The sequence below is a fragment of the Gorilla gorilla genome, chromosome 11 (genome assembly GCF_029281585.2).
Source record: "Gorilla gorilla gorilla isolate KB3781 chromosome 11, NHGRI_mGorGor1-v2.1_pri, whole genome shotgun sequence".
NCBI classification, from domain to species: Eukaryota; Metazoa; Chordata; class Mammalia; order Primates; family Hominidae; genus Gorilla; species Gorilla gorilla.
In genome coordinates, this window is record NC_073235.2 from 15,204,954 (window position 1) to 15,218,986 (window position 14,033).

The 14,033-nt window shown below is 34.9% G+C and overlaps 1 protein-coding gene across 4 annotated transcripts in view; it reads right to left on the reverse strand.

Annotated features, from left to right (window-relative positions):
* SLC35F5 (solute carrier family 35 member F5) overlaps positions 1–14,033 on the reverse strand; it is a 44,709-nt gene that overhangs the window by 13,145 nt on the left and 17,531 nt on the right. For all 4 annotated transcript variants that reach the window (XM_055379924.2, XM_055379927.1, XM_055379925.2 and 1 more), the window contains exons 8-12: positions 10,650–10,731; positions 9,458–9,545; positions 6,469–6,533; positions 4,261–4,365; positions 221–380 (exon numbers count right to left, since the gene is read on the reverse strand). In XM_055379924.2, coding sequence (XP_055235899.1) covers positions 221–380; positions 4,261–4,365; positions 6,469–6,533; positions 9,458–9,545; positions 10,650–10,731 — 500 coding nt within the window. The remainder of the gene's footprint in view (positions 1–220; positions 381–4,260; positions 4,366–6,468; positions 6,534–9,457; positions 9,546–10,649; positions 10,732–14,033) is intronic.

A 14,033-nucleotide genomic window follows, 5' to 3' on the forward strand; every position in this document is an offset into this window, starting at 1 on the left:
TATTTACTGAGCTCCTTCTGTGGACAAGGTACTACTCTAGAATGGGCACACAGAAGTTAAAAAACAAAGTCCCTGCTCTAGTGGAGTTAAACTATTCAGTTGTATGTGTGTTGCAGAATGGGGTGCACAGGAAGGGCCACCAGCAAACAGACAAATACAAACGCTTAAAATATCCAAAAATTAATCAACTGATAATAATTGGAGAATAAACAGTACATACCACAACCACAGGAACTCTGAGAGTACTGTTCCAATAAGGCCATTAACGATAATGCACATTAATACTACTTTATTGGGAAACTCGAAGTCCTCAAATCCAGTATAATGAAGTAAAAAGAAACCTGGCCATAAGAGCAGCAGATTAAACAAACCTACAAAACCTGAACATGTATAAAAGAGACAAGAGTTAAAATTGATTTATTTCTATTTTCCAAGCTTATTAACTCTAAAATCAAAATTAGATTTTGCACAAAAGCACTCTGGGAGGTTTCCTTAGCTAAAACTTCTGTTGGTTTGTTTTTAAGTCAGTCCTGTGAATAGCTCAACACCATAAAAAAAAAAACTGTCTGAAGCAACTGGTGATCACTCAGTTCAACTATCCACATTGTATGGGAGCAACTACTATGGAATAAACCACTTAGGACAACTCAACAAGAAGGGTTGTTAACCTTAGCTACTGATAATATAGTGCCCTAGAACTTAAAAGAAATAACTGGTATGTATGTGTTTGTGTACTCAGCCTAAATTAATTTTGAGGAATTAGATGGTTTGCTCTCTGATTCAATTATTTATGTCCAAAACACTTGTGCTATGTGAGCAATAATGGAAGAAGGTTCCAAAGGAGATAAAACTCTTGGTTCCTGCATTCCCAGACCTCTAACTAGTTAGTGAGAAAGTATGTACACACAAAGAGCTATTCAACATATGAGCAAAGTACAGACTGACTAGTTATTAAGGAAAGCCATCCCACATAGTGGTTAAGTGTGTGCTCGGCAGTCTGACTGCCTGGGTCCAATCCCAGCTCTATATATCACTCAATAGTGGTGCAAGCCTTATACCTCTTTAAGCCTCAGTTTTCCAATCTATAAACATAAAATAACATTTAATAATATTTAATTAGGTTGCTGGGAAGATTAGACAAAACACATAAAATATAGCATAGTATCTGGCACATGGTAAGCACTTAATAAAAGCTAATATTATTATAGAAATTAAGTTTATATATGACTATATACATGTAAAAGTAAAGAATATACAGAAAAAGGATTACAATTCTATAATAAATTTTGTTGTACTTCCTATACAGTTTATGTCACAAATTTGCTATATGATTTATGTAACTATATAGCTTTCTTAAAAGAAAATTAAATTACAGTAGCTATATAATTGATACTTACTATGTCACCTAAATAATAAACCAGTCATTAGGATGCCTAGTTAAATCTTAACAGGGCAGGAGCACCCACTCTCTGTCTGATGCTAAAGACTCACAGCCACCCCACTTCTGTGAAGGGGGGCAAATAAGTCTGCCTTTCCCAGCAAGTTCCCACCCTCCACTCCACCCCATCTTCTGCAGCTCATGACTAATTGATGGAGGCTTTACGAGGCCAGCCATCACGACTCAAGGCCCAGACATATTAGCTGCTCTCCCTCTGCTCCCCGCCTCAGTACCTGCAATGAATTGGGCCAAACCTCAGTTATACTTGTGCGCCACACGGTTCTTTCCCCTTCTCTATCTTGCTTCCTTCACTGCAAGTTTTTCCTTCAGTGAACTCCCCACAAAAAATCACCCACACAAATTCCCCATCTCATATCCTGTTTTAGGGAGCCCGACTATTATGGTTTGGCTCTGTGTCCCCACCCAAATCTCATCTTGACTTGTAATCCCCACGTGTCAGGGAGGGACCTGGTGGGAAGTGACTGGATCATGGGGGTGGTTTCCCCCATGCTGTTCCCATCATAGTGAGTTCTTACAAGATTTGATGGTTTTAAAGTGTTTGGCAGTTCCCCCTTCTCAAGTTCTCTCTCTCTTGCCAGTGTGTAAAACATGCCTTGCTTCCCCTTCACCTTAACGTCATGATTGTAAGTTTCCTGAGGCCTCCCCAGCCATGCAGAACTGTGAGTCAATTAAACCTCTTTTGTTTATAAATTACCCAGTCTCAGGTAGTTCTTTATGGCAGTGTGAAAACAGACTAATACACCAACTTACATCTATTGATTAAAAAAACAACAACAAAAGAACACATATACAGAAAGGACACATGACCTAAAATGCTTAAATAACATTACAAAGTTGTTTTAATGAAACACCAAAATGTGGCATTACCAAGATCTAAATCTATTTTCTAGTCCCTGAAGTGCTGAGTCTATGAAATCACACATAAATTAACATCCTTTGACCTAGAGACAAAAGTCCCAATGACCCCACCTATTCCCTCGACTGCCCAGAATCTGGCGCCACATGCCTTTCTGTTCTTCTTCCACGAAGCGAAGTTCCAGCACAATCATTCAGATCTACTCACTGCTCCCTGTTAAGCCTCTGCTCACACTCCCTTGCCTGAAGAGCCCCCAACATCCCAATCCTAACTTCTCCAAATCCTGTCTATTCTAAAGCCCAGGGCAGATCAATATTGCTTTACATATCACATCACATATGAACAGGACCAACACAAGCCACATGTCTATATGCACTCTCCCTAATATGAGTAAATTAAGCAATTTTTATTGCAAGTTGTCAATGTATAAATTTTTAAAAAGTACCACTGACCCAACCACCTACCTATAACACTAAAAAAAACTAGCATTTTATTCCATTCCAAATAAAATTTTCTATGACTCTCAAATAAAATATCATTAAAATTATCTTTTCTTCTTTAAGAGACAGCATCTTACTCTGTTACCCAGGCTAGAGTGCAGAGACACAATCATAGCTCACTGCAGACTCGAACTCCTGGACTCAAGTGATTCTCCTGCCTCAGCCTCTCATGCAGCTGGGAATACAAACACATGTAACCAAACCTGGCTATTATGCTATATTTCTTGAATTCTATATTTAAAAAGAATTTAAGCAATCATTCAGCCTCATGGCTTTTCAAACATTTTATTTTTGTTAGTCTTTAGGTACAAGTATTTAATCTATTTTTAGTTTTAAAATAGTCTTTTTTAAAAAAAAATCAAATAGAAATGCAGTCTCCCTATGTTGCCCAGGCTGATCTTGAATCCCTGGCTTCAAGCAGTCCTCCTGCCTCAGCCTCTCAAAGTGCTGGGATCACAGGCGTGAGCCACAATGCCCAGCCATAAGAAAAATCTTTACTATAAATTAAATTCTAATGCAAAATGCTCAACAAAGTAGAGCTGTTCCACAGGTGAAGCAGCAAAGGAGTCCAAGAACTAGACCCCTGCATGCAACTGTATTTCCTTCCAACCATCCCAGAAGCCTACCTATTCCCTACATCACAGTTCAGAGGCCATTCATCTAGTCCAATTTCCTCATATTTCAGATGCCTGTGAGATAAATAAAGTTACAACAGCTGGATTCCAGGTCTCCTGACTCCTTGTAAGCTGCACTTCGAACTCTTATCACGGAGCTTCTTTATCTATTTATATTCAGATATCTTTTGAAAGATTATCTTGTCAATGTGTTCCTCTTCTGCAGTCCTACAGATATCGCAAGTTCTTTCCTGAACTGATGTCAGGCAAAGGAAAATTTATAAACCATATCCAGAAACTATAATTGGGTAATTTGAGAATGAATCTATGTTATAAAAGTGTCTGTGTCTTAAAGATAAAATGCAAATGGAAAGCATTTAAATGGCCCACAATTTTTAATGTACATAAGTACATAGACTGCGACAGCATTAAACATATAATTCGGGGGCAGTCTCCCCAGTCCTTTGCTAACTATTCAAAAATGGCAAAATGTAAAATACAGCAGGTAAACTCTCACATGCTTATAAGAGCATAAATCTGTCCTATCAGTGAGATAAATATCTGACTTGCAGTCTGAAGACATCAATTTGAAAAAAGTGTTAGGAGTTTCTTTCTGTCTCACACTGAGGAGATGGGCACTCCCTCATAGGTGCACAACTATGCAGGATAAAGTAAGGAAAACATTGGGACTGGCCTTCACAATCTTTAAATGGTTTTAAAGAATCATACGGAAGAAAAAAAAAGGCTTCCCTATTCCCTCCAAAAAACAAAAGCAAAACCCTGTGTTAATCATTTAGAGTAAATAGCCTCCCAAGTTACATATATTCTTACCAAAGAACATTGGAATATCCAACTTGTCTTCTCTATCTATTTTTCTCTTAATCATAACAATATAGACAGCATAGAGCATGGCTCCAGCAAGAGACCAAATGGAACCTGTAAAAATGGACATGATTTAAAGCAATCACTCATTAGCTCATTCAATATACGCTTAAAATCCAATAATGTGTCAGATAATATTGCAAGAATATACAAAAGTGAAAAGATATATAATGATATAAATCACCTTTATATTGATCTAAAGATATATAATGAAAAGGTATAGCCTACCCCATCCAAGTCTTCTAGGAGTACAGGAAGGAGTTTAATGTGTTAACAAATAAATGCAAAAGCATTCACCTCAATGATCTGACCAAAACCTATACATATTATAATAATACAACTCCAAAGTAACACTTTGTTTTTAATTTAGAAATGCATGTTTCTTATTTTACCCTACATAAACAATCTTGACACCTGGCATTTTCCAACTTAACAAATGTTTTTTTCCATCACTAAGCTGTTGCTTGTATTGTCTTCCTTACCCCCATATATCATTCTTAATATGTATTGCACTACCACTCCCATCTTAAAGGCTCTGTTAAAGTTTCATTTCTTCCACAAAGCATCCTCTTTCTAATCGGCTGTATTTCTGTCCTGTCTTCTGTTTTAGACAATACTTACTATTGTCAAGTATGGTATTAGTTTAATCCCTAGTAGCTTCATTTTATAAATCTCATATTGTTCCAAATCAAGAACTCCTTGAAAACTGCAAACACATAATTTATACTTTTTAATGTTCCAAAATAGCTAACATAATACAGATCTCACAGTACATGAATAATAAATACTGATTCTCTTTATTAACTCTCAAAAACATTTAAACTTTTCAAAACAGCTAAATAATGTTCTGCCAAGTGGTCATATTCAATACTTTAATCAATTATTCAAAAGACGAATGTTTTATTAATTTTTTTTATTATTTTCAAACTTTTTTTAAAGCTAAGGAAAAGCCTGTCAACAAAATCTTGCATACACATGCACATACCAAATACGTATATTGTTTTATATACACAAAGCTGCTCTGGGTGAGAAAGAGGTGAGGAGGTTCAAAGCACAGCTCACTGGGTAGTAGCTAGGAATAATTTAGAAAGCACTGTTCTATTCAATAAACCTCAAATATCTAAAGAAGTATTCAAAGAGAAATAATTAATCTAGGTTTATTTTTTATTATGAGGTCTCACTATGCTGTCCAGGCTGGTATTGAACTCCTGGCCTCAAGCGATCCTCCCACCTTGGCCTCCCAAAGCACTGGGATAACAGGCATGAGTCACCATGCTCAGCCCAGCTAGGTTCTGATTACTTTTGTTTTTGTTAAGTCTAAGCAATGGATCAAAATCTAAGTGTTCACCATAGCAGTAACTATGAATCAAGAATCAAGAGTAAATGACAATATTCGTGGGTGAAGATATGACAGCAACAGGAAATTTGTATAGCCTCAAAGTATCCCCCACAAGATGCTTATTACTTACAGTGGGAAATATTAGTAACTTTACACTGGAGTAGGGTGGTTAATTTTAACCACCTTAAAATTAACATTACCAGCAACAGGACAAATCAATATCATGTGCCTTTTGGTAGAATACACTGATCAGGAAACAATATCACTTCCATTACATTCTTACCAAAAATGCACAACCTCAATTTAACCAAAGAAAATGTCAGACAAATGCAAATCGAGGAACATTCTACAAACCAACTAGGTGGTACTCTACAAAAGTGTCAAGGTCATAAAAGACAAGAAGACTGAGGAACACTTCTGCATTTAAAGGAAACTAAGGAAACACGACAATTAAATGCAATAAATGATCCTAGATCAGAAAAAGAACATTAGTGGAAAAAATGGCAAAATTTGAAAAGGCTTTATAGATAACAGTATCATAATCAACGTTAATTTCTGATTTTTATAACTGTATAATATTTATGTAAGTTGTTAACATTTGAAAAATCTGGGTGAAGGCTATGAGAATTGACTAAACTATTCACGCATTTTTTTATATTATTTCCAAAGGAAAAGTTCAAAAGAAAAACACCCTGCTAGTGCCTACCCTTTGTACGTTTATCTGTGCACATGAGCATGCACATTTAACTTTCTTGTTTACTCTAACAAAAAACTTTCTCGTATACTCTAACAGAGAGAATCCAGAGTCAAGTACTTACCTATTGTATCTCTTCCAGCAGATTTTTCAGACCCTGACAGGTTTACCAGTACAACACCTCCAATGCTATGAGAGTAACAGTCATTAATGATGAGCTAAAGAATTCTGAAAAGGCTAATCATAAAGATAAAAATTATTTATAAGTGATCAAGACTAATCTCAACTTTGGGTAAAACTATCAAATAATTTAGCAATTTCAATAATAATATCTAACAATATCAATATAATATAGTGTTATATTTGTATTAACTCATTTAATCCTCACAAAATGTACAATATTATACCTTATAAGGAAGTGTTATTACTGCCATTCCCATTTTACATGTGAAAGCTAATACACAAAGAGGTAAGGTAACTTGACCAAGATCACATAGCCGAGACTGAAATACAGGCAGTTTTACTCCAGAGTCCAGTGCTTTTATGTGCTATGCTATCCACTGTCTTTCAGTTAAGAATGAATTAACCAACTTGTCATCCCTTTCCAATCTTCCTTTTGGATTATACAAATATATCAAATCCATATAAATCCAGCAATGGTACTACTCTTGCTTATTGGTAAAATCTAAATTAACAGTAAAACTATCCTTACGTGCTTAAACAATTTCACTAATCTCATGATTTTAGTGGATAAAAATAAGACTGAATTAAGGATGTAGAGATATCAGAGGTCATTCATAAACTCAATTGTTATTTTCTGGGCATCTAATATGGGCAAAGCACTGGGTTACAGAAGTGAACAATACAGATGTGGTTCCTGTCCTCAGGGAACTGTTTACATTGTCTATTTCTATGAATCTTATAAATTGTAACACATTTTCAAGTAGATGAGATATTGCTAATTAAAAAAAAAAATTAGCCTAATTCTCTCACCCTGATGAGAAAGACTAGTGTGGCAGTGGGAGAGGAAGATGAAAGAAAATACGTATTCCCTTATGGAAAGATGTCATCAGAACTCAAGTGTAGTCCTTACACTAAATATGCAAACCCTTCAATTAAATCATCAAAATCTTCTGTAATAATCACTGTTCATATTCAGATTCAGCTATTATTTATTGAGTATCCACAATATATTAGAAACCAGGGATTTTGTTTCCATTTAAATGATGATGATTATGATAATGGCTAAATATAGTGAGCACCTCCTGTTGTGTATCAGACATTGTTCCAAGCACTTTAGAACTTCTACTCATTTAATCCTCATAATAATCCTATGAGAGAAATCCTATTATTATCCCCAATATAGAGACGAGAAAATTGGCACAGAAATGTAAGGAACTTGTTCAAGATCTCAAAACTACTAATGATGGAGATGGGATTGGATTCCAAGTTGTTTGGCTTGAGGCCACACTCTTGTCTCTCAATTGATGAAATGAGATTTCTTTGCTTAGATTCCCTTCAAGATTGTTGCTATGGAAAATTCTTTTTATAGCCTCAGAAATTGAATCTCTTAGTAAAATGCCAATTCAAAACAAAATATTAAACAATGTTTAATACATAATTCTTAAGAACATATACTTACTCAAAAAATTTCTAAGTTACACTTTTTTTTTAAAGGTACAGATAGTAAATATTTTAGGCTTCTGGGCCACATGGTATTGCAATTCAGCTCTGCCTCTGTAGTGCTAAAATGGCCATAGACAATTTGCAAATAGATGAGAGTGGCTGTGTTCTAATACAATCTTATTTACAAAACCAGCAGCTGACCCAACATAGTTTGCCAACCTCTGTTCGTCTACCTACTTTAATGAGAAGAAGTAATGTACTCTGTCAAAATACTTACAAGTTCAATATTTTATATCCATTTCCTTCTTTATTAAGATACCACGAAGAAAAGTTATAAATTAGCACATATTTTAAATAAAGTTAAATAAAACCTCATTTAGTTCTCCAATACAAACATATTTCCCTCATGTAAAAATTTGCTCGGCTTAAAACATTAGTAAACCATGTAAAAGAATAAATCCCTAGTGGCCATAAAGTCTAAATGATAAATTAGTTGGATCAACCAGCTGCCCATTGGAGCAACCGTGGTTAATTTACCCTTATAACTAAAAAAGAAAAACATTTAATATTAAGAGCTACCAGTCTTCTATGATTGCCCAATACCAGACACTTCATAGCTATTACCACTAAACTTTAAAACAAGGCTGCAAGGTATAATAGATAATATCATTTTCTCAACTAGGAAACCCTTTCAGAGTTTAAGAAAACTGCCCCAGGGCAAAGAGCAGAGCTCTTATTCAATCTCAGCTTTGATAACCAAGAAACACTACTCTCCATCAAATCATCCTGCTACCTTCTCTGATTTTGTTTCATAAAATAAGTTTTATTAAACCAACACATCTTTTTTCAATACTGTCTATGGGCAAAGGCCTATGCTAGGTCTTTGATGACACAAATATAAAACAAGGCTATGGCCTTCAAGGGTTTACAAACCAGTAGGGAAGACAAGACAAACATACACAAAGTTAAATTAAAATATTTAAGTATAGTTATCAGCAACACTCATATTATGCAGTAGTGCAAAATTGCCAAATGAATTATACAGAAAATAACTGAAACATCACCTGAGGCTTAGACAATTAGAGAAAACTGAATGTTAGCTTTCTAAGAGAAGTAGAAAAAGGAGAAATAAAAATCAAAACAAAGAGGGGAAACTGCCTTAAGAAAAAGAAACAGAAACTTGGGAGATGATGAGGATTAAGCTGCCACATTAAGTGTGAGCGTCAGTCCAATACTTGATGAGTCTGCAGACACATGAATGGGAACCAAAGCAGCCTTGGGGTTTTCCCTCTGGTTACCCTACCCAGGAAGGTTTAGAAACCTAGTGCAGGATGTGACAGGGCTAAGTAGCATCATGTCCACTTAAAGCCTTCTTTTATCCACATCTTTCTTTGCTCTTACAATACAAACTACCCTGGTGCCACTATCAGAAATTGTAATATTGTATTTTTAAGCAGAGTAAACTAGCTATCACACTATATGCTTACCTTAAAATTACAGCTAATAGTTTAGAAAGGGTAAATCTATCTCCACTGTTACTTGGAAATACTGCAGCAAGGATTAAGGTAAAAAGTCCTATGAGGAGAAAAGAATTTAAAAATGGTACATGAGTTTAAATACTGTCAACATTTTTACTACCAACTTCATTGTTTAAATAAGCAAATTATATACCTACCTTTCAAATTATTTTTGTCACTCTTAACTAAGAAAATGACTGCAGTTAAGTAATGACTAGACTGAAATGTTTAAAGTTCATGCATAAAATAGCCTCCAAACTAAACCATGTTTATTTCAACAGTACAGATCAAGTACAGTCCTATTTATTTTAAACTAATAGGAAACTTAAATCTTATTCAGAGTAACATGCTGACTTCATCATAATCAAGCCTGTGTCCCTAAAGTTATTTTTATAGCTTTAAAAATACTTTTGTCTTCCAGATTTGAAAGGTGATTCAATCTTAAAAATAAAACACCTATCATAGGGCAAATTATAGTTCTGAAATAAGCAATTACATTTTAGCCAAAGGGTCTAGAAAAAGATCTCTGGAAAGGATGTGTGAAGGGAAAGGCAACTACAATACAAAAGGCCAGCCTATAAAAACTGTAATATGTTGTTATATAAAAAACATTGTAAAGTATTTGAAGGAACATAAATAGCACAGGCTAAGGCATGAAACTACAGTCATGCTTAACAACAGGGATAAATACAGAGAAAATGTGTGTCGTTAGGCAATGTCATCCTTGTGCCACCATCATAGAGCATACTCACACAAACCTAAATGGTATAGCCTACTACACGGCTAGGCTATATGCTATAAGCCTATTGCTTGTAGGCTACCAACTTGTATGGCATGCTACTGTATTGAATACTGTAGGCAATTGTAACACAATGGTAAGTATTTGTGTATCCAAACATATTTAAACATAGGAAAGGTACAGTAAAAATACAGTATTATAATCTTATGGGACCACCATCGTATATGCAGTCTGTTGTAGATTGAAACATCATATGCAGCACCTGACTGTATACAGATTAAAAGGCAGTTATAATAGACTAATGTATATTAGAACTAATGTAAGAAGCTATAACAAGATAAAAATGATGTACATGTACACACATATATACCAGAAATACATACACTGATTTATAATGCAGATTTTTAAAGACAAATTTCTTACCGGAAGTTGAAGATAAAATATTAACTATAGCAACTTGTGTGTCTGAAAGTGCTTCTTGATATGACAAATTTGCCAAAAACCACTAAAGAAAAAGAAAACCAAAGTGAACCCTAATGAAAGACATGTTTACATCTGTCATTACAATTCAGAATTCCCTTTTTTGTTCTCCTCCTAAATACTGTTCTCACAAGATGTTTTAAAAGCTGCTTTGTATTGAAAACATCACAGGCTCCCAAAAAAGACAAACATTTATAATCAGACCTAAGACCATGCTACCCAATTTCCCTTAAAATTTAACAATAGTTGGTTAACAATTAGCATTCAGGTTTTTTTTTTAATGAGTAAAATCAAGTATCAAATCAATTTAAAAATTTGCTTTATCTAGGCTGCGCGTAGTGGCTCATGCCTGTAATCCCAGCACTTTGGGAGGCTGAGGTGGGTGGATTGCTTGAGCCCAGAAAGACCAGCCTGGGCAACACAGTGAAACCCCATTTCTACAAAAAAAAAAAATACAAAAATCAGCCAGGCATGGTAGTGCACACCTGTAATCCCAGCTACTCAGGAGGCTGAGGTGGGAGGATTACTTAAGCCTGGGAGGTTGAGGCTGCAGTGAGGCATAACTGCCTCACTGCACTTCAGCCTAGGTGACAGAGAGACCATTTCTCAAAAAAAAAAAAAAATTGCTTTATCTAAGTACTGCTGACACTCTGTTAAGTTTATCTAAATCATATTTAAATTTGAGAAAATTCTCCAACATTAGAATATATACAGATGAATACAGCATAATGAGAAATCTATTAAACCAGATGATGTGCATGGATATGGATGGACCTACCTAGCTAGCTGGATTGAAAAATAAAAGGCTATATTCACTTTGGAAATTTAGAAATGTCCTATGAAAATGATAATTTATTGATTAATTGCGATTGCTTTTCTGAATCTCAGTTTGGAGACACAACCCAAAGAGTTCTCATAACTTTGGATACAGTGAAGGAAGTTTTCCAGCTATCAGGACTTTTTTAAAAGAATTCTTCCTTCTCTTCCACTTATCTAGGTTAGGATGGAGAATAAGAAATAATGCTTTTTTTGATGAAGGTTGGCAGGATGTGTGTGTGTCCAAAGTTCAGTAATTTTCACTGATAATTCATCCGTTTTTTTGTGGATAACACTTTTTTACTATCTGAAACAATGCTACTATGAATATCTTAATTCTAGTACACACCTGCCACCTGGTGCATAAGTACATGAGTGTCACCAAAGCATATACTAAGAGGTAGATTGCTGGGTCAAGCAAAGTAAACTAATGGCTAGTTTTTGGTGTCTCTGTTACTTACACTGGTTGACTCGAAGAGTTATTCCACCAAATGACTTATCTCTATTAAGAGAAGGACATCTCTCGATCTCTCTCAGAGCTTGTGGCTGAGTAGTTTTACACTAGTATTTACATTGCAAAGAAGTAGTAGAGACACATGATTGTAGAGCACTACCAGAACGCAGCAGATGGCTGAGAGCCTAGTAGTCTCCATTCAGTCCATACTGTACTCAAGGCTGAAGCCAGAATGAAACTGTGGCAACGTGGTTCTGATTCCATCTGCAATCCTTTGATTTCCTAGATAATTTCACATGCCTATCTAGATAAAATGAGTTAACAATTGATGGGCAATATCAAACATATATGGCAAGAGAAGCCACAATCTGCATGCCGATGAAGTGCTAGAAAAGAAGATTCGACCCTTAATCTTATCTGTCAAAGATTTTCTCCATGAACAGATAATGCTCACAGGGTGATTATTAGCTTTCTTGACCCACTTCTCTTACTATTTTTATACTTAAATATTGTGCTCATTTTCCAAACAACCTCACTGGTCCATGCTAATGCAAGGTAAATAAATAAAAACAGATCACTTAGATAAGAAGCATTCAAAGGTCGTAAGAATCCTTCATTAGCTGTGAATTCTTTCCAGAATAACCTTCCCATTCTCTACCTCTCCCCAAACTCCATTCTCTGGCTCTTGTTTCCACAGCACCCTCATCACCAAAGAAGACCCATCTCAACCATCCTCTAATAAAAATTGTCCATACAACGTCTCCCTTCATTATTTCAGAGTTGAGGATAACCATTTATGAATAATTATAGCAAATAATTAATATATTTCATAATTTCATTAGTAATTCATTTTTAAATTGTCATAAAATTTTAATATTTGATAAAAATAGTGTATGTTCAAGGTATATAACATGATTTAATATACACATGACATTGTCTACTGATTACCATAGTCAAATTAATTAGCACATCCATCATCATCCATAGTTACCATTTTTCTGTGTGTATATGTGATGAACACACTTAAGAATCTGCTCTTATCAAATTACAAGTAAAGAATATAGTACTGTTATCTGAAGTCTCCATATACATTAGTTCCCAGAACTTATTCATCTTATAATTGAAATTACGTACTCTTTGACCAACACGTCCCCATTTCCCTACCATTCTACTCTCTGGCAACCACCATTCTACTCTTTCCTTCTTTTTTAGATTCTACATACATAAGTGAGATCATATTTGTGAGTATTTGACATTCTATGCCTGGCTTATTTCATTTAGCATAAAGTCTTTCAGGTTTGTCCATGTTGTTGCAAATGGCAGGATTTCCTTTTTAGAGCTGAATAATATTACATTATGTTCAGCCATGAAAATGTACTATATATATATTCATCCATCGATAGACACTCAGGTTGTTCCCATATCTTGTCTATGATGAATATTGTAAAATAAACATGGAGGTACAGATATCTCTTTGAGATACTGATTTCATTTACTTTGGATATGTAGTAAGAGATATTCTTGATAAAGCCAGTATCATCTAAATTATATTTTACAGAAAAAAAAAACCTAGTAAGACAAAAGATATTCAAAGAAGACTGGCAAATACAGTAATCATTAACTCCTTTTGATCTACACTGTCCAATACATTAGACACTAGCCACACATGGCTACTGAGCAATTGAAATTGGCTGGTCTGAATTGAAAAGTGCTTTAAGTATAATGCATACTGGGTTTAGAAGATTTTAGTACCAAAAAAGAATGTAAACTATCTCATCAATAATTTTTACATCAATAACATGTTGAAATAATATTTTTACATATAGTGGGCTAAATGCAAATATAATATTGAAATTGATAACATCTGTTTCCTTTTCCTTTTTTAAATGTACCTACTAGATAATTTAAAACTACGTTTGTGGCCTGCATTTGAGGCTCATGTTATATTTCTATTGAACAGCACTGCTCTTAACCTTATCTAAAGCTTATCATTCTATTAAGCTAGGTTTCTAAAAAGCTAGTTTTCTCTCAGTATCTGCAGGGGATCTGCAGGGGAT